The sequence below is a fragment of the Sander vitreus genome, chromosome 6 (genome assembly GCF_031162955.1).
Source record: "Sander vitreus isolate 19-12246 chromosome 6, sanVit1, whole genome shotgun sequence".
Classification (NCBI taxonomy): domain Eukaryota; kingdom Metazoa; phylum Chordata; class Actinopteri; order Perciformes; family Percidae; genus Sander; species Sander vitreus.
The window spans coordinates 28,046,441-28,067,114 of NC_135860.1; the positions used below are offsets into that span (position 1 = coordinate 28,046,441).

General features: G+C 40.7%; 1 protein-coding gene across 1 annotated transcript in view; it reads left to right on the plus strand.

Moving 5' to 3' along the window:
• The window catches only part of tsnare1 (T-SNARE Domain Containing 1), a 196,696-nt gene that overhangs the window by 103,974 nt on the left and 72,048 nt on the right, over positions 1-20,674 (plus strand). Inside the window, exon 9 of the mRNA XM_078251935.1 lies at positions 17,640-17,712. Within this exon, the coding sequence (XP_078108061.1) occupies positions 17,640-17,712 (73 nt within the window). The remainder of the gene's footprint in view (positions 1-17,639; positions 17,713-20,674) is intronic.

Consider the following 20,674-nt stretch of genomic DNA (forward strand, 5'->3'; position numbering starts at 1 on the left):
CAAGAAAATAATCGGCACAGCACGTTTAAGTATCCTGCCAAACAAGCTCTGACACTGCTGAAATTGAATTGAAGTGAAGGAATTGTTGTAAAATACTGTTTAATAAAAGATAACTCAGTTACAGGTTTTAATTCAGGAACATTATTACCTTTTTGTAACGTGCAGCGTTAAAAATCTTTAATTAAAATATAATAACGTGAAAATGGAAACAAAGAAATGACTTCTCTCTTATTCTGCCTGACAGATGCCACTATTAAATACACCACAATTATTTCACTCTAACACTGGACCGCTGTTTGTTTCCTGTTTCCAACTTAAAGTCAATTTTTTTTCTTTTTTAAAGCATGACCATGCCTTTATTATTGCAACCCCTTACCTTTATGAAGGAGTCATTGTTACACAAAACACAATGTTTCCCTAACCTTAACAAAGTGCTTATTTGAACCCAAACCATGATTCTTCCTGAAACCTAATCAAGTGTTTTTTGTGTCACATCATAAAACTGATTTGTAGCAGTTTTGGGAGGCACAGACGAATTATGTCATCCTGGGCATCAGATCAGAAAACGCTTCTAGTGGAGGTTCTAGGGGGGGGAGGGGCCATCGGTGGCCAGTGCCCCCTTCATATTAAACCTCGACCCCCCCTCTGGCCCCCCTAACTGTGGCAAATATTTTCAGTCATTTTTAACCCCACCTTTATCCCCAAAGAGGGGATATTACTCATGTGCAGTGATAAATAAAATGTAGGTTAACACTGAATGAGTATTCTTGTGTTAAAGTTATGTGTATGGTTAGTCTTTTGTAGAACCAAACCTATGGAGGGTTTGTATATTTGCTACCCCTAAAATCGCATTTGGATCAAGCCCAGATAAAAATTCTCACTCCCATTGCATCAAAAAGCGACGCCTGGTCAGGTGCCTTCGTCGTTTGTTGTTGATGCTAAAAGTCTCCTTTAGTGTCATATTTAGACACGGTCGATTTAGATTTGGTCAGGACTCTTGCTGTCACTTTTGGACGCTCTCGGGACTTGCGTCTAGCCCTTTGGTGTCATACTGTATTTAGACGCTCTAGGTCAGGACTCTTTGCGTCACTTTTTCACTCACGGGACCCGCGTCTAGCCCTTTGGCGTCATATTGTATTTAGAAGCTCTTGGTCAGGACTCTTTGCGTCACTTTTTGACGCTCTCGGGAACCGCGTCTATACCTTTGGTGTTATACTGTATTTAGACGCTCTGGGTCAGGACTCTTGGTGTCACTTTTTGACGCTCTGGGTCAGGATGTACATTTATCTGATGTGCAGCACAAGAACGGGACAGTTAGGTTTAGGAAAAGATGGTGGGAGGGGTTACAAAATGTACGTTTTAGTGACACGCAGGACAAGAACGGGACATGAACCCCGGTCTCCTGGGTGAAAGCTGTGTGTTGTTTGACCCATCCACCAAAGTGTGATTTTTGCGTCATTATCTGACGCTGAGAGAGACACTGACCAAGTGTCAGTATTTTACGAGTTGGAAGTGAGAACAGGTTGTTCAACCTGGCCCCTCCATTTGAAATGGTCTAGAACTGCCACTGTCCATGTTCTCGGGGGCTTGGATGAACTACGTATTTCATTTTGGAGAACTTGTTGGGATGGACATATGGACAGACCCTTAGGCACACCACTTGTGTGGCACAAAGTACAAATGCACAAATGTTATTCACTGACAGTAACAGGAGTAAATGTCATGTGTTGCCTCCGTGCTTGTTATTTAGAAATCACAGAAGAGGAAGCAGATGTAACCTCTGTCTGTAATATTTTCAGCTCAGTCTCCTTGCTGCCCTTCAGGCCCTGCTGCAAGCATTGCGTTATCGTATTCAGGGGTGTTAGGTCCTTCGGCTACCGCCACTGAGGAAACATGATTTTACATTTATAAACCGTTTACTCAGTAAGGGCAAAAAAGAGATGTCTCTCATGCAGCCGGTGTGGGAAAAATGTCATCGTTTTTTTTTTTCTCCACCCTTTTCTCACCAGTAAGCATGCAAGCAAATCTGCTTAACGGTTTTTCTGCTGTGGCAGTGACACTGTGTCCTGTCGCCCAATGCCTTTGGGCTTGGGTGGGAGATGTGCGGAGAATTTCATATCAGCATTAAGCGCACTTATCAAGGAGAGTGCGAATGGGTTTGGGGGGGGAGGGCGAATGACTGTGCAGGACAGAGAACAGTAGATAAACATATTTGTCCTTTATCCAAGCCACTTTGATCATCCATATCTTTATATAGCTATGTTTCTTATAATCTGTGACATGAATACAATGTATTTTTGGTTTCATTCATTTAGTCAGACATCAATATGATCCCTTCCCATACTTCATTGGACAAAAATGCCGCTTACTAGGCTGTCATTGGTCTTTCGATTTTCAAACTACAACCCTGCAGGCATTCTTAAAACTGTCTCTCCGATTTCCAATTTGTTAAATTCTTTAAGCTTTTTCCAATAAGTCAGATTTTGAATAGAAATGAAGGGAAGACAATGTATTTACGGAATGTTTTTTTTATTATTATTAATTCACATCATATCATTAGTCTAATATGAAGATAAGTAATGATTGTTCTTAAACACCGATCAACAAACAGTCATCATTCAAACACTCCCCACAGTTTCCTGATTGGTCTGGCCTCCAGCTGCTGAGCTAAATTAGTTCACAGTGAAAGTTTTCCCAGACTAAACTGTCATAACAATGTGAAATAGTAATGTGACATAAAAACTAATGTTAACAGACGCATAACAGCAAAATTAACCTAGGGGCTAATAATGTGTACCGAGTCGAGTGTTCTCTGGGATTTGTTTTCATGCTAATCGAATGTGACCAGTTTTAGCGCAAACCGCTAATTAGCTTATAACGCTCATTGGGGCACTGGTAAAGTAAAAAGAAATCACTATTTCTATACCACTAACAAGGCTCAAAATAGCACCACACTTCCACGGTAGCATAATGAGGGTCCCTACATGTAAACCGAAGCATTGAGAACTTTGTACACTTACAGATTATTAAAAAGATAGTTTATAAAGACAGTACCGTTCACGTATATAGGCAGGCGCCAGCTTGGGAAAACGACCCGGTCATGACCAGTCCAATGACAAATGCTGTGTTTGAGCACTTACAAAGTTCTCAATGCTTCGGTTTACGTGTAGGGACCCTCATTATGCTACCGTGGAAGTGTGGTGATATTTTGAGCCTTGTTAGTGGTATAGAAATAGAGATTTCTTTTTACTTTAACTTTGCCACGACGACTAGCATTATAAGCTAATTAGCGGTTTGCACTAAAACTGGACACATTCGATTAGCATGAAAACAAATCCCAGAGAACGGTCGACTCTGTAATCATGTGTTATTAACCCCTAAGTTCATTTTACGCCGGATTTGTCCTTTAACTGACTATAATTTATTAAAAAACTTTGAATGCACGCATAGCGAGGTGCAAGTTCATTAAAGTTAAAACAACTCTCCTCCATACATGCTTTATTCACCAAAGTTTCCTTTTATACAGTCCATTGATTAGTCATGGAACGAATACATCACCATAGATACATGTACAAAACAGCACGTTAATCATCTTTCTAATACAGTTTTTACTAAACACAATTTGAACTATTAGTGGATGCAGAAATTTATAAGAGCCAAATAAATGAAGTAGGAAACATACAAGATTCCAACCAATTTTTCTAAAAATATTCTTGATAATTCATCTACACCCATCAAGGAGTAAAAAAAGTTCTATCTCAACATTTTCCATTTAAAGCAGCAATGTCTATAGTCTTCCAAACTCATTTTTCGGGTGACATCATTATTATTTCTGAAGCTAAAATGAACTACAGCTAGAAATGGCCGTAATACAATAATTGGAATGATGAAATGTCTTAATGATCACAAATGTCAGGTATTTGTTAATAAATTGTAATAAAATGTGTTATTAATGTTAATAATGTGTGGTTATAATGCGATGTAAATGTTGCGCACACAACTTTAAGGTATTGCATATAATTCAAAAAGTTATAACAATTAGTGGCGGTCTGTATTTAGGTGGCTGCAGAAATCTTAGAGGTCGAAATCTCTCAAAATTTTGGCAAATAAAACCATAATTATCTGCATGGCTAGATACCATTAAAGAAATGTTTTCATAAATGTCAATGAACCAACCATTTTACTATTGAAGCACTTGGCAGGCTAAATAAAAATGTAATCTGACAAGAACATTTTTCTTAATTGTTACTAGTACTTGATTGTATGTAAATGAGTTTAAATGAATTCAGACAGAAGAAGACATCTGTCATATGGAAGTAAAGAACATTACGAGACATAACAGAGGTTAGAGGTCTGCCCATGTGTCAGCTTTCCGAATGATTACCCAGCACATATAGAACACAATTTAAGTATGTGGTCATACTTACATTCTTTCATGTCCTGAAGCTCATGAAAGATATGGGCAATCCTTTCAAGGAAGAGAGCCATGATCTGTTTTCACTAGACACAAAGGATATTGCAAACCCAGCTGCATTGATTCATACGCACTGTGAGAGAGGCAAAACCCAGTTCCAACAGTTCATGAAAGGACTTGAAGAAGAATAACCCAAACTTTTTGAGCCAATCAAGAAGAACTGCATGAGCTTCTTCCATCAGGAACGAGCCTCTGTCAATTCTTTGAAGAAAAAGGTGCTGGAGGACTTCCAGCTCTTCTCCAAACTGTTTATCTCATGCCAGAGCAGAGAGTATGATCTGAAGGAGTTCTTTAGACATGAGATTCAGCCATTCCCTGCTGCCCTGAGTGATGTTGGGAAGCTCCACAGTGGACAGAAATCTCAGCTGGCTGCCATCCTTGAGTCTCTTGTCAAAACCCCTGACACTGAACCAGAAGCCGATACCATCATTAGTGATGGCTCAGCACTGGTGAACAGTTTGCCACCACGGAGCTCAAAAACATTTGACCATTACGCTGCATTTGAGGTTCTCCCCAAAATAGAGGCATACTCTGTGAAATACAAAAGAACAGACATAGTCTTCGACATCTACCAACAATCAAGTTTGAAGGCAGAAGCTAGGTCAAAAAGAGGACATGGAGCCAGACACAAAGGGACCAGCAATGGCAAAATACCCACAAACTGGCGGAACTTTCTCAGAGATGACGGGAATAAAACTGAGCTGTTCCACTTCCTTGCTGACAAAATTGCAGAAACTTTAACACCAAATGTGGTTATAGTGACCAAAGAGGATCAAGCTGTCAGCAACCACTCCATCAACCTAGATGATGTAAGTCCATGTAGTCATGAGGAAGCTGACACTAGGATCTTTGTCCACGCTAAACATGCAGCCAAAAATGGCAGCAAAAACCTCATGGTCAAAGCCAGTGACACAGACGTTCTTGTTATAGCAGTCAGTGTTCTGCCAGTTCTTCAGGACATTGGTCTGCAACAATTTTGGCTCGCTTTTGGCCAAGGAATGAACCTAAGATGGATTCCTGTACATGACCTCTATCAATGTATTGGAAGGGAGAAGGACAGTGGTATTCTCTTCTTTCATGCATTCACTGGCTGTGATGTTGTTTCAGCCTTCCGTGGCAAAGGGAAGAAGACTGCTTGGCAAACATGAAATATAGTGGACAAAGCTTCTGAAATCTTCAGCCAGCTCAGCCACTACCCTCCAAGAATGGATGACGGCGACCTGAAGATTTTAGAAATGTTTGTGGTCATGATGTACGACAGATCCAGCGAAGCAGGAGGAGTAGGTGAAAAGCATGTAAAGCATTCAGCCTACCAGGCAGGCTGCATCTGGAGTCAAGCAACTGTATGCCAGACAGAAATACTGAATCCTTCTGAGTGGGGATGGACCAAGAAAGGTGATCTATGGCAGATCTTCTGGACAGAGCTATCACCAATTGTAGAGAGCCGTCAGCAACTGACCAAATGTGGATGCAAAGCAGAATGCTGCGGAAGATGTAAATGCTATTACTTTGGTCTTACCTGTACAGCACTGTGCAGCTGTAAGTGCCAGGACCAGCAATGTTGGCCTTAATGAACATAAATATAATCACCCACATAAATACAATGAACATAAATACAATTGTATGTGTCTCCAAAAAAGTAAATGACATAAAACCTCCTTCATAATAAATTTTTTCTTGGAATTATGTGACGTTTCATGCATGTTTTTTTCACATTATTTACTCTAAATACCACAAAAACACTCTCAGAACACAAAGTAGATATGTATGTGACATCCTCATAGTCAAAAACATAGGATTCAAAGGTAAAAAACCTTGAAATATGTCCCATGAGTAAAATTATGTGGCAAGATACATGTTTTCCAATGCTGGAAATGGCAGCCATCTTGGAAAATGGCGGCCATTTTGAAAAATCAAGTGGCTAACGTTATTTTTCAAATTATTGGCCCTCAGAGGGATAACCACACCATTGTTATCAACAACAACACAACAACACAATTTGGTGCTTGTATCCACTTGGGAACAATTTTCCCCCTTATCTGACCCACTAACTGGCATGATGATATCAAACGTTTACTCTATTACACTATGTCAGTGTGGAGCAAAAATAATGCCATAAAGACTGAGGTAGCACATTATAGCTCAGTAATTACAAGGTAATAGGGTGTTTATATGGCGGAAACAAGTGGGTAATACAATGGTAATTATAAAGGCAACAACCAGGTTATAGCTCATAATAACAATGGCAATGTCTGAAAAGTAATAATATGATAATAGGCAAACTATAAGGTAATGTCAGGGTCATGTTTTCTGGTTTTTTATCAAACAAAAATCTGAAAAGTAAAGACAATTCCAGGAAATCCCCATCAGTGATTGCCATTTCATACGATACACTTTTATCGATCTACAGCAAGGTAATGTGGTTGTTGCAACAGTACAAGGATAGCTTTGAGTGTTTTACGAAAATAAATGTTTACTTTATTGGAGTCTGGTGAGTTTGGTGATGGTGATTTCGGGGGTGTTTCATGTTAAACAAAAAGGATCTTACTCTTTAACAACAAACTATCTCTGTAGGGATCCTTTCCATAATGTCAGACACTTAGAATAATAATCTCAGCCTGTCAGTGGCAAAACGAGCACTTTTAGTGGATGGAAACTGAAGGTGCACAATTGCCCATCAACGTTACATTGTCGCTTGTTTTCGCTGCTGCCTGTATTCTTGCTTAATACTGGACCAATGTCAAAGATTGTTGTTCTCATCAGTCACTTAGATACAAAAACATAGGTAATAGGGTCCAGATCGAAAAACCCTTTAAAGAAATGGAGGGAAAAAAACTCTCCAACTGCTTAGTTCATTAACATTTTTAGGACCTTAAAATAGGGCGATAGTCAGGAGAAGGTTGAGAAACCATGTAAACTCTTAATTTATGTGAATGAATGTAGTCACATGAACAGACAGCATGTGATGGCAAGTGCTTTCTGTAGTTTGATCACAGTCAGATCACGTTCAGAGTCCAGAGGAGGTGTCAATTTGGTTCGGAAATGTACTGAGAGACCTCTCTCTCAGCGAGGTCTCGCTCTGATTGCTGTGCTCTCATTTGGCCAAAAGAAGCAAACTACGTGGGAGAGAGCACTTCAGAGTTCAAAGTAACTTGAACAAGGTGTGAAAATGCCTTAAATCTCCCAGATGCCTCTTTAGGGTTGTGTTGTCTATCAGTGCTTTTCCTTCCCGTGGCTGACTTGCATACTTAATCAGCTCTTATTACTGACACTGGTTCAGCAGGAAGAGGCTGATAGGAGGCTCTGCTGTGCCACACTTCCCTCTGCAGGCACAAGAGGAGACCTCCACGCATGCTCACCACCACTCTGCACTATAAGACTGAATGACATACAGTGAGGCAAAAAAGTATTTAGTCAGCCACCAATTGTGCAAGTTCTCCCACTTAAAAAGATGAGAGAGACCTGTAATTTTCATCACAGGTACACTTCAACTATGAGAGACAAAATGAGAAAAAAAAATCCAGAAAATCACATTGTAGGATTTTTAATGAATTTATTTGCAAATTCCTCTGGAAAATAAGTATTTGGTCACCTACAAACAAGCAAGATTTCTGGCTCTCACAGACCTGTAACTTCTTCTTTAAGAGGCTCCTCTGTCCTCCACTCGTTACCTGTATTAATGGCACCTGTTTGAACTTGTCCACAACCTCAAACAGTCACACTCCAAACTCCACTATGGCCAAGACCAAAGAGCTGTCAAAGGACACCAGAAACAAAATTGTAGACCTGCACCAGGCTGGGAAGACTGAATCTGCATCTTGGTCTGAAGAAATCAACTGTGGGAGAAATTATAAGAAAATGGAAGACATACAAGACCACTAATAATCTCCCTCGATCCGGGGCTCCACGCAAGATCTCACCCCGTGGGGTCAAAATGATCACAAGAATGGTGAGCAAAAATCCCAGAACCACACGGGGGGACCTAGTGAATGACCTGCAGAGAGCTGGGACCAAAGTAACAAAGGTCGATGATCCAGAAGAGGATTGGGAGAATGTCATATGGTCAGATGAAACCAAAATAGAACTTTTTGGTAAAAACTCAACTCGTCGTGTTTGGAGGGGAAAGAATGCTGAGTTGCATCCAAAGAACACCATACCTACTGTGAAGCATGGGGGTGGAAACATCATGCTTTGGGGCTGTTTTTCTGCAAAGGGACCAGGACGACTGATCCGTGTAAAGGAAAGAATGAATGGGGCCATGTATCGTGAGATTTTGAGTGAAAACCTCCTTCCATCAGCAAGGGCATTGAAGATGAAATGTGGCTGGGTCTTTCAGCATGACGATGATCCCAAACACACCGCCCGGGCCACGGAGGAGTGGCTTCGTAAGAAGCATTTCAAGGTCCTGGAGTGGCCTAGCCAGTCTCAAGATCTCAACCCCATAGAAAATCTTTGGAGGGAGTTGAAAGTCCATGTTGCCCAGCGACAGCCCCTAACATCACTGCTCTAGAGGATATCTGCATGGAGGAATGGGCCAAAATACCAGCAACAGTGTGTGAAAACCTTGTGAAGACTTACAGAAAACGTTTGACCTCTGTCATTGCCAACAAAGGGTATATAACAAAGTATTGAGATGAACTTTTGTTATTGACCAAATACTTATTTCCCACCATAATTTGCAAATAAATTCATTAAAAATCCTACAATGTGATTTTCTGGATTTTTTTTTTTCTCATTTTGTCTCTCATAGTTGAAGTGTACCTATGATGAAAAGTACAGGCCTCTCTCATCTTTTTAAATGGGAAAACTTGCACAATTGGTGACTGACTAAATACTTTTTTGCCCCACTGTATTAGCATGCATGCATGCTTCTGGCCTCTATAAACCGCAATCTTTGCATGAAACTCTTGCTGGGAGAATCATGCTCTGTATATGGCACTTTCTCTAATCCCTGCTGCTCGCCGTTATGTCTTGGATTGTTAATCATTTTCATTTAATTGTGCTGATACCTTGTAAGGTATCAAACTGTGCACAGCAAATGGCTCCAATGGTACGATAGATTACAGACTCTGTGCTACATTTAACAATTATTTATTAAACAGTAAATATAAATATTTTAAATAAATAAGAGTGCAAAACAACATTCAAAATGTGCAAAGGTGATCACACACACTGCTTATGGCAGAGCTGACATCTAGCATCGCTACAAGCTATCCTTGGTTTTAAAAAGATCAATTCAAGGGCCCTTTGGTAATTGCACTCTTTTACAAGTGGACCAGTGATGCTTATTTTCATTACAAACACCATACAAACTATATAACACTATACAAATGGTTAAAAATGTCCTTAACAACTGAAACAATTTTAACAAACAGTTTACAAACTATACAACACTAAAGTGCAAAACAACATTGTCAAAATGTGCAAAGGTGATCACAGTCACTGCTTATGGCAGAGCTGACATCTAGCATCGCTACAGGCTATGTACAGTGGGTACGTTAAGTATTCAGACCCCTTTAAATTTTTCACTCTGTTTCATTGCAGCCATTTGCTAAAATCAAAAAAGTTCATTTTATTTCTCATTAACCATGGTTAATATGGTTTTCTTCCAGGATCTCTCTGTACTGCCGCATTCATCTTTCCTTCAATTGCAACCAGTCGTCCTGTCCCTTCAGCTGAAAAACACCCCCATAGCGTGATGCTGCCACCACCATGTTTCACTGTTTCACTGGGATTGTATTGGGCAGGTGATGAGCAGTGCCTGGTTTTCTCCACACATACCGCTTAGAATTAACTCCAAAAAGTTCAATCGTGGTCTCATCAGACCAGAGAATCTTATTTCTCATAGTCTGGGAGTCCTTCATGTGTTTTTTGGCAAACTCTATGCGGGCTTTCATATGTCTTGCACTGAGGAGAGGCTTCCGTCGGGCCACTCTGCCATAAAGCCCTGACTGGTGGAGGGCTGCAGTGATAGTTGACTTTGTGGAACTTTCTCCCATCTCCCTACTGCATCTCTGGAGCTCAGCCACAGTGATCTTTGGGTTCTTCTTTACCTCTCTCACCAAGGCTCTTCTCCCACGATTGCTCAGTTTGGCTGGACGGCCAGGTCTAGGAAGAGTTCTGGTTGTCCCAAACTTCTTCCATTTAAGGATTATGGAGGCCACTGTGCTCTTAGGAACCTTGAGTGCTGCAGAAATTCTTTTGTAACCTTGGCCAGATCTGTGCCTTGCCACAATTCTGTCTCTGAGCTCCTTGGGCAGTTTTGATCATCATGAGTCTCATTTGCTTTGACATGCACTGTGAGCTCTAAGGTCTTATATAGACAGGTGTGTGCCTTTCCTAATCAAGTCCAATCAGTTTAATTAAACACAGCAGGACTCCAATGAAGGAGTAGAACCATCTCAAGGAGGATCAGAAGAAATGGACAGCATGTGAGTTAAATATGAGTGTCACAACAAAGGGTCTGAATAATTATGACCATGTGATATTTCAGTTTTTCTTTTTTAATAAACTTGCAAAAATTTCTACATTTCAGTTTTTTCTGTCAAGATGGGGTGCTGAGTGTACATTAATGAGAAATAAAATGAACTTTTTTGATTTTAGCAAATGGCTGCAATGAAACAGAGTGAAAAATTTAAAGGGGTCTGAATACTTTCCGTACCCACTGTAAATAATGCACATAAAATACAAACGTGAGCAAGGGCGTTCAACAATCGCCATTATATCAAATCAACAGGCACGTGCAACCTAGCTAGCAGGTGAAGAACTCAAACAACAAAATCACCAGCTATCTTACTTTAAATTTGCAAGAACTATAGACTAATACAATAACAGGCTTAAATAAACCCAAAACATAAGTTATACGACTTACAGTTCTCACGGACACACACGCGTGATATCAACTGGCTAGTTATTCTCTGGACAGCGACAGAACACGTCTCTTTTTCTTTCTCTCATTTCGGCCGTGTGGCGTGCGTGCCCGCTCGTGGTGTGAAGCGCGTCCACGTCCGCACTATTCTCCGAGATGCACTTGACGGCCTTTTGTGCAGCGTATTTTTTTTATTTTTTTTTTGAAGACCTAGTTAAGGCGGTAGGGTTCCCCAGCTTAGGCGGGCCGCCCGAACTGCAAAGTGCTGCGGGAAACCCTGATGAAAACTACAGGAAGGAGAAGTCACTTTTCCATTTTTTGCCCATCATCTATCAGACGATTTGCAGGTTGAAAAGCTTTGGATCGAGCTGCAGTCTCTCCCACAAGTGTTCATATCAGCCAGTATCAGACAGATCCTCAAGACTGGAGAAATGCGAGGCTTGCAGCGCTGGTGACTGAGGTGCCAATCAGATGCTGCCGCTTGTGCTTGTGATTTAGTTTTTTTTTCTTAAATCTTGGCCTCAAGTTTAATTGTGTTTTTGCTGTCTCTGCAGCGGCCCCAGTGTCAGATGGAACAGATGTCTGAATCGCTGTCTGACATTTTAGTCTCATGAAAATATACAAACCCTTGGAGCCATTAATTTTTTTTATCAAGTGTGTTCTTTTCATCAGTCACACACAATAACAAGAGCAGCAGGATTGACAGGAGGCATCGGAGGACCAGCAGAGGGGAGCGTCAGCACTGAGAATATGTTTGACTTATTATGATTTGTGGAACGCAACAAACGTGCTCTGGCACTTTATTGTTCCCCGAACAGGAAGTTCATTGTTTGCATGCAGTTCAGGGCCAGCTGTAGAGCACTGCCTCTTGGAGCTGCTGCAGGCTCAGGGTGAATCAGTCACAAATAATGTCCTTTTACCTTTTCTTGCCAATTTTCCTTGACTATGATGAAAAACATGATGTGCTGAAGGAAAGATGTGACGGAGAATTCCTTACAGTGCTGAGAAAAATCAGCAGAACATTCAGCTATCGGTAATGCTGCATTGATGCCAAACAAGTCGATATAGGTTGTTTGTTCCTAACCTCTAAAGCGTGGGGGAAATACGACCTCATATCTAAACCAGATAACGCTGGTTGGGGTTTTGAACATAAGGTCACAAATTTAAACATGTTAAATGGTCACAGTTTGGTTATGTTAAGGCACCATATCTACTTAGTTAAGTTTAGGAAAAGTTTGTGGTTTGGGTTCAAATTAGACGTTACTTCACTTCTAGTTACATTGAACGTGACGTTTGTAAAGATAACTTTCCAAGGGTTAGGGTTCAGAGGAGTAGCACCAAATTATGGGCATTATCTATGGGCCCCTTCCCGCATCCACAGCTATTCATTCTAGCATTCTTTTTGGACCCCCTCACATGAGCGCCCTGGGGTACTCAGTCCCAAAAATTGGACAATGGGAAAACACATTCATTCATTAATACGATATGGCTTCCCTGCTGCTAGCATTGAAAATAAATCCTAAATTAGCTGGGGGTTTTTTTTGTATCATGTTCCATATTTGTAACAAATTAAAGTGAAACCAGACACAAATGCGCAGCTCCTATCAAATTACCTGAATCAATTGTATTTGTGTTAACATTGGTTTTTATTTAGATGTATGCATTTTTAGATGCATTTTTAAACCCCTTTGTTGACACTTCTGTAGTTCTTTAAACCAAGTGGGTCATACTGTAGTTTCAGAACTTCCTGGTATCTCCAACTCAGAATGACATTGAGAGGCTGACGCGAACTTTATCGGTAATCAGGCAAATAAAATGCCGATACAGAAAACGATAATCGTTGTATCCCTAGTGTGAAGACTAAACAGAGTGCAATGACAGGCCACTGTACTATAAACTAAACTATATCCGAGCAGTGCTAATATACTTGCCCTCGGTGATAAGAAAATCTCCTCTAGTAAACCTGTTGTTCGAAATGTGATAGAACAATCTCCGGTCCTGGTTCCCAGCCCAGTGCCAGTATCCAGTGGCTGCTAGATGAGCAGAATTTAAAGCCCATGAAATATGGAAAAGGGCACAGTCTTGGCCCGAAGCCTGGCCATCCACTCAGCCCTCAGGCAGGGGTCCCAACCTATCACATCTCTGCCTTCTCCCTGTGTGTGTGTGTGTGTGTGTGTGTGTGTGTGTGTGTGTGTGTGTGTGTCTGTCTCTCTCTCGCTGCCATTCACTTCCACACACTATTTGCTAAATTGGTTACACACTGTTCATGTCGTTATGATGAAATGAGCCCTGATTGCCCAATACTTTGCCAGGTAAAATACATTTGTTATTCGATTACAACATGATGGACAGGGTTGCCCAAAGATAAATACAAAACAGTCTTTAGCATCACAAGGTTTTCTAGCCAGGGGGAATTTTTGGCTTGATTCAAATGTTTTTTGCCAAGTGGCAGGATGGCTGCCAGTTTCCACAGCAATATCTGCCACCTGTGATGAATGGCCCAGTGGGTTAGGCTACACAAACGCAGCTGTGATTGCATGGAGCCATAATGGAGGAAAGGGGGGACCTGTGAGCACGAGATAGACAGGGATTTTATAAGCTTTCATATTGCTTTGAGCTGAAACATTAAGAGCATATACAAAGCTTGGGGACTGCAGAGAATTTGCTGTGGTTAACCATAGCTGCACTACTTTGCTCTGTGCCCTTACAGAGAAATAATTGAATAAAAACTTTTTTTGTTACGCTAAGTCAAGCCAAGCATACACCATATAGGATAAAACCCAAGTAAAATTTTTTTCAATTATACAGGGACAGGGAACTCAATTTTGATTTTATTTTACAAATGCATGTGCACATCTGTGGTCTTGTAATAAGCATCAAGTTGCAGAAGACATCAAATAACAATCAAAAACCAGTGGGGTTTAATAAGGGAAATCTATTAGATCCCACTATTATTGAGCAGATGACCAGAACTGTTGTCATTTTATGCACAGATAGCAAAGGTTATTTGTCATCCACCATGAGTAAACTGAATATCATTGGGTTTTGGACTATTGATCAGAAAAAAACAAGACATTTGCGTTCTGGAAAACTGTGATGGGCATTTTTCAATATTTGCAGACAACTAATAAACAGGAACAATTAACTGATTGATCAAGAATACAATCGGCACAATAACTGATAATGTAAACAATTTCCGTCTAAAAAAGGCAATTCATTTTGTTTGTTCCATGGCCTCAGAGTTGTAGCTGCTGATTCTCATCCCTGTCAGCTCACACACGGCAAACCAAACCAATCCTGTGGTCACCAAACACGACATTCAGCAATGGAAGCGTTGTGTCAGTCAAATTAACAAACAAACAAAGTCACTAGTCATGTTTCCATCTACACATTTTCATGCCAATGAAGTAATATTGAATGAAAAATGCCTAATGGAAACAGTAAAATTCAATTTAATAAATATCGACACAAAGTTTGTACGTTCCACCTCATCGATATTCTCTTAATCGGTAAACGGCTTATGCAATAAACGCTGATGGAAACGTTATTTACTGAATATATAATGAAATGCGATTTCGTTTTAGGTCATTTTATGGTACTCTTTTCTTTAGTCCGGACCAAGTGGACCAAACTAAAGGTGTGAAAGCAACCCTTGACTCTGACTACCTTCCCTGTACCGGATCAGGTCCCCACAGGAACTGAAGCAGAAACTATATCCGAGCAGTGCTAATATACTTGCCCTCGGTGATAAGAAAATCTCCTCTAGTAAACCTGTAAACCTGTTCGAAATGTGATAGAACAATCTCCGGTCCTGGTTCCCAGCCCAGTGTTTGTGGTCACCAAACACAACATTCAGCAATGGAAGCGTTGTGTCAGTCAAATTAACAAACAAACAAAGTCACTAGTCATGTTTCCATCTACACATTTTCATGCCAATAAAGTAATATTGAATGAAAAATGCCTAATGGAAACAGTAAAATTCAATTTAATAAATATCGACACAAAGTTTGTACGTTCCACCTCATCGATATTCTCTTAATCGGTAAACGGCTTATGTGATAAACGCTGATAGAAACGTTATTTACCGAATATATAATGAAATGCGATTTCGTTTTAGGTCATTTTATGGTAGCAACGGGCCATAAAACGGAGACGTATCCACGTATTTCCTTTTTCTTCGCAGACACGGCGGGTGTCAACAAAGACAGATGACAAGACAAGGGGATGAACGAGGAGATGAGGGACTTACTGTATGAAATTTAAATTACAAACGAAATATAACGGCTATTTTAGACAGCAAAAATTTTTTGTCGTCTGGCATTTACGTGCATCTGCATCATCATAGCAATGTTTTGATAGCGTTGTCTTATTATAACTTGATATGTCGCTATCAGCTGGTACATAAGCACTATAACAACTTGTGAAATATGATTCATTTGTAGGTTGATGGCGCGATCCATTTTGGCTAGCAGACTTTGTTCACATGTAAGATTGAATGTTGTGCTATTCAGTGTGAAAATGAATGGAAACACCTTAAAATGCCTCAAATCTATTCAATATACCAATTTGATCGCAAAACAGCATGTGATGTCATTACGCAGCAGGTTTTTAATTCGCTTTAAAGCCGTTTTATGGAAACACACTTTCACCGGCTTTATTCGCATTACTGTTTTTAGCGAAACTGACAAGGCACATCAACAGAGGATACACTTTACGCTTCTATAGTAAACAAATTCAGCTAAATATACAGTCATTGTCATGGTTGCGATTTTCTGTTATAGTTTTTCCTGTTTTATTGTGTTAAATTATTCCCCGTTTCCTTGTTTACGGTCTCTTTTGTTCTCTGTTGCGTTTTACCTTGTTTTCATCCTTGTGTATGTTATGCTTCAGTTTCCTGTTTTATTTTGTAGTCTGTTTTCTCCCTTGTCATGTCTTGTTTTACTTCCTACTTTGCGCTTTCCCGCCTTTGTGATTGTCTGCCCCACCCTGATGTGTTTCACCTGTTCCTGAACCCTCGTTACCTTGTGTATTTAGTTGCTGTTGGTGAAGGCTGTGTATTTGCCCCAAACTGATTTTATGTGTGCAGAGTGCAGTGGTGGACGAAGTATTCAGATTCTTTACTTAAGTAAAAGTACTAATACCACTAATACCACTAAAAGTCCAGCATTAAAAATGTTACTTAGGTAAAAGTATGTAGGTATCATCAGGAAAATGTACTTAAAGTATTAAAAGTAAAGGTACTCAATTCAGAAAAAAAAAGTGTAAAGGATCCAAACAGTTGTGTGTTTAATGGTCTGATCATTTCAGCTGGACTTGTAGACTCGTTATATTGTTGGCTAGTTTAATTTATAATAAAACATAGGATTTTATAAACTTTTGTTTGTGTTTTTTTTTTATCTTAATTTTTAAAGTAACTAAAGCTATCAGATGAATGTAGTGGAGTAAAAAGTACGATATTTCTGTCTGAAATGCAGCAGAGTAGAAGTAAAAAGTGAAAAGAAAAGACTCAAGTAAAGTACAAGTACCTCAACCTTTGTACTTAAGTAGAGTACTTGAGTAAGTGTACTTAGTTACATCCACCACTGGCAGAGTGTGGCCTCAGACTCTAACTAATCTCAGAATTAATAAGGAGGTCCAGTTCTTTTTGTTATGTTGTGTCTGTATGTTACGCTACATAGGCTTGATTAAGGCCCCGGTATTAGTGACTTTTGTTGCTCAAATTGAAACATTTTAAACTTGGAGGATGCATCTTTGTCTTAGTTCAGGCAACCTTGGGTGATTTTTTTTATATGTCTATTTGCACCCACTTGCGACTCTCAACATTCAAGTTGCATTGTGGGTATTGCAGGCTAGGTTTTGACAATGATAAATAATGCATGGAATAAAAAAAATCTTGGTTCGGGTGCACCAACTTTGATTTTGTTTTAAATTGTCCATTTTGATTCTGATAATGTTACAGGAGAGAAATGCTAAATCGGTGGAGTACTCATTTAAGTAGCTTATTAGCCTAATTAGCTATCACATCAAAGTCGACACCCAGGGAAGTACCCAAATTCATATTTGGACACACGACGAAACACTTTGCAAATGTTTTAATACCCAGGAAATAAATGTGATACAATTCAAGTAAAATTTCTAAGAGCTAATGGCAAGACCATTAACCATATTAACAAGTCAGGGGTTTTTGGGTTTCCTATATCTATTATGTGTTTTCAGCCAATCAGTGCCAGGACTGATGTCAGACACTGAGTTGAATAGCGGTGTAATATGAGTATATACTTTGTGTTTTCTCCACAGAGAGATATGCTGGACGTCAGTCAAATCATGAAGGATCTGGCCAGTATGGTCCATGAACAAGGCGATGCCATAGGTAAGGTGTGTGTGTGTGTGTGTGTGTGTGTTAAATGTTGTTCACATTGTTGTCCCTGACTTAATTAGCAAAGATAACCTTTGTGGTCATGTTTCAATTTGATATGCTTGATTAATAATGACATGAGCTTGAAAATTCTGTTCGGCAAAAGTAACTTTGTAACCTCTACCTCGCAAAATGCTCTGGGTGTATTTAAACATTGGACTGTTAGAGAAAATCAATTTAGACACCCTGATATCTGTAAACGGCTCTCCGCACCCTGCAATGATTTAGACTTAGACCAAAAAAACAACTAAACGTAGCGCACAGGCAGATATACAGGCTTTGCTGCTGGGTCACAAATCTGCCATCTGCTATGTCTGGCTCCATCATGAACATTCTCAAGAGAATTGTTACTTACAAATGTCAACCAACCATACATACCTGAAAAATATTGTTGTGGATCGATTCTGAGTAGAAGTCAAGGTTCTGATAGGCAGGTGACTTTCTAAATTGAGGTGATTGTCACAAGCTGTTCAGTGCTGCAAAACACTTTCACCTGTGGCTGGAGAAGAGTCAGTTCATTTACATTAGTTTTTTGGCCAACTTAACCAAATAATTAAGTGGGTAATTTAACTTTTTAGGCGTAAAGGCAGAGATCTTCAACAGGGGATGCTCAGAGTTATGCAGGGGGGGCCCAAGTTATTGTTTAATCATTTAAGAAAAAAGTTCTAAATGTCCGAGAATATACATAAACATGAGTCCAACATATTATCAGCAAAGGTAAATATAGATAAAGATAAATATACAGTCCAGTCTCATGGCAGTTCGTGAAATGGTCACGTTATTTAATCTATTGATAGGTGTTCACGGGGACGTTTTTCTTGTTTTTTTCGTGGTGGCCAGCATGAATATGTGAAGTAATGTATTTCAATGGGAAGCATATTTCGTGGTCACAGCACGAAAATGGTAGGGAGTAGTATAAAAAGCCAAAAATCTGCGTAGGGAGGTTGGTCGGGGTGGTGGATGGGTCAAACAACACAGTGTGACATTTTGTTTCCCGTAGTCTTCCTAATCACAACCGTCCCGTTATCGTTGCGCATCCCCAGTGGCTGTCTCCCGGCGTCAAACAACACAGGACTTTCACCCGGGCGAGCGGGGATCGCTTCCCGCATGTGACGTTTTGTTTCCCGTAGTCTTTCTAATCACAACCGTCCCGTTATTGTCGCGCATCCCCAGCGGCTGTCTCCCGGCGTGTGAGGCGTCCTTTTCGGCCGTCTCCCGGCGTCTTTTTTGGCTGTCTCCCGGCGTCCTTTCCCCCCGTAGTCGTGTCCCAAGCGGCCACCTCGCGGCCGCCTCCTGGCATATGAGGCGTCTTTTTCGGCCGTCTCCCCGCGTGTATGAGGCGTCCTTTTCGGCCGTCTCCCCGTGTGTATGAGGCGTCCTTTTCGGCCGTCTCCCGGCGTGTGAGGCGTCCTTTCCCCATAGTTGCGGCCACCTTGCGGCCGCCTCCCAGCATATGAGGCGTCCTTTTTGTCCGTCTCCTGGCGTGTGAGGTGTCCTTTCCCCGTAGGGTATTTCGTGCTGGCCACCACAAAAAAAACGAGAAAAATGTCGCCGTGAACACGTATCAATAGATTAAAAATAACGTGACATTTACACGAACTGCCGTGAGACCGGGAAATATATGAAGATAAAATTAACAAAACATTGATGCCAGGCTTATCGGCCTGTACTTAGGTGGCCATCCACAGATACAGTTAAGCTTAATGATTCACTGTGCTTTATTTATGTTTAACATTAAATCAAATTGTTGTCAATTATTTTAATAGCTTAGTGTTGTGTGCACCACAAAAAGGCCACCCTCTACGTTATTGTAGGCCCAGTTTAATATGCAACTCAATTTCATACAATATGTAGTTGGGGAGTCCTGGCGTAAAGGCAGAACTAGTAGAATTTAGTGCTTGCCTGCGGGTGAAAGCCAACCCCAGATTCACTCTGGTTTTGGAACAAGCTTTGTCTAGTTGTCATAGTTTCACCTCACTATGTTTTTTTTTTGTTTGCCGCTGTGGCTGCCATTTTTGTAGCTCCCTCTTGATTGCGTTCTTACGATCTGGCACCTGGTCGCTACATTTTCATAGAGGTTGACGCCCACAAATGTCCCGAATACAGCAAAACAAGAAAAGACATCATATATAAAAAAATCGGATGTCATGAAGTTGGTATATTTCCATTTATTTCTGAAGATATTGTACAGGGGTGAAGTGCTGTCAGAACGCACTGGAATGACGCTCCAGAACTTTTTTCAGGACTGTAGGAAAACTGTAGGTATGTAGCAGTTTTAGAGGTATTTTTTGGGGCATTTTAGCCTTTAATAGAAAGAAAGGGGGGGAGAGAGAGGAGGAAGACATGCAGCAAATGGCCACAAGTCAGATTCGAACCCTGAGCCGCTGCTTCAAGGTGAGCCTCTTCATATGGCGCCCGCTATACCAGGTGAGCTACCCAGGCGCCCATATATATGACATTTCTAATGTCATATGAATATGTTTTGTAAAATTAGTCTTGCAATTGCCAGACCTATCTCCACAGCACTGAGGAGGAAGGTCTGGCTAGTCCACACAACATTCCGTGACATTAGTACAGTAATACACAACCCGCTCTCACTCCAACTCGTTAAATACCGATGCTCAGCGTCAGATACCGACGTAGAAATCTCCCTTTAGCGTCTGTATGGAACACACTGGGCAGAGCAGCAGCTCCACCGTGGCGCTGTAAGATCACATAGTATTAAGAGAGACAACGATAGAGAGTAGTATGAAAGACCGAAAATCTGAGTAAGGAGGTTGGTTGGGGGGGAGGTTGGGTCAAATAACACAGGACTTTCACCCAAGAGACCGGGGTTCATGTCCCGCGTGTCACTGAAATGTACATTTTGTAACCCCACCCATCATCTTTTCCTAAACCTAATTGGCCACGTTCTTGT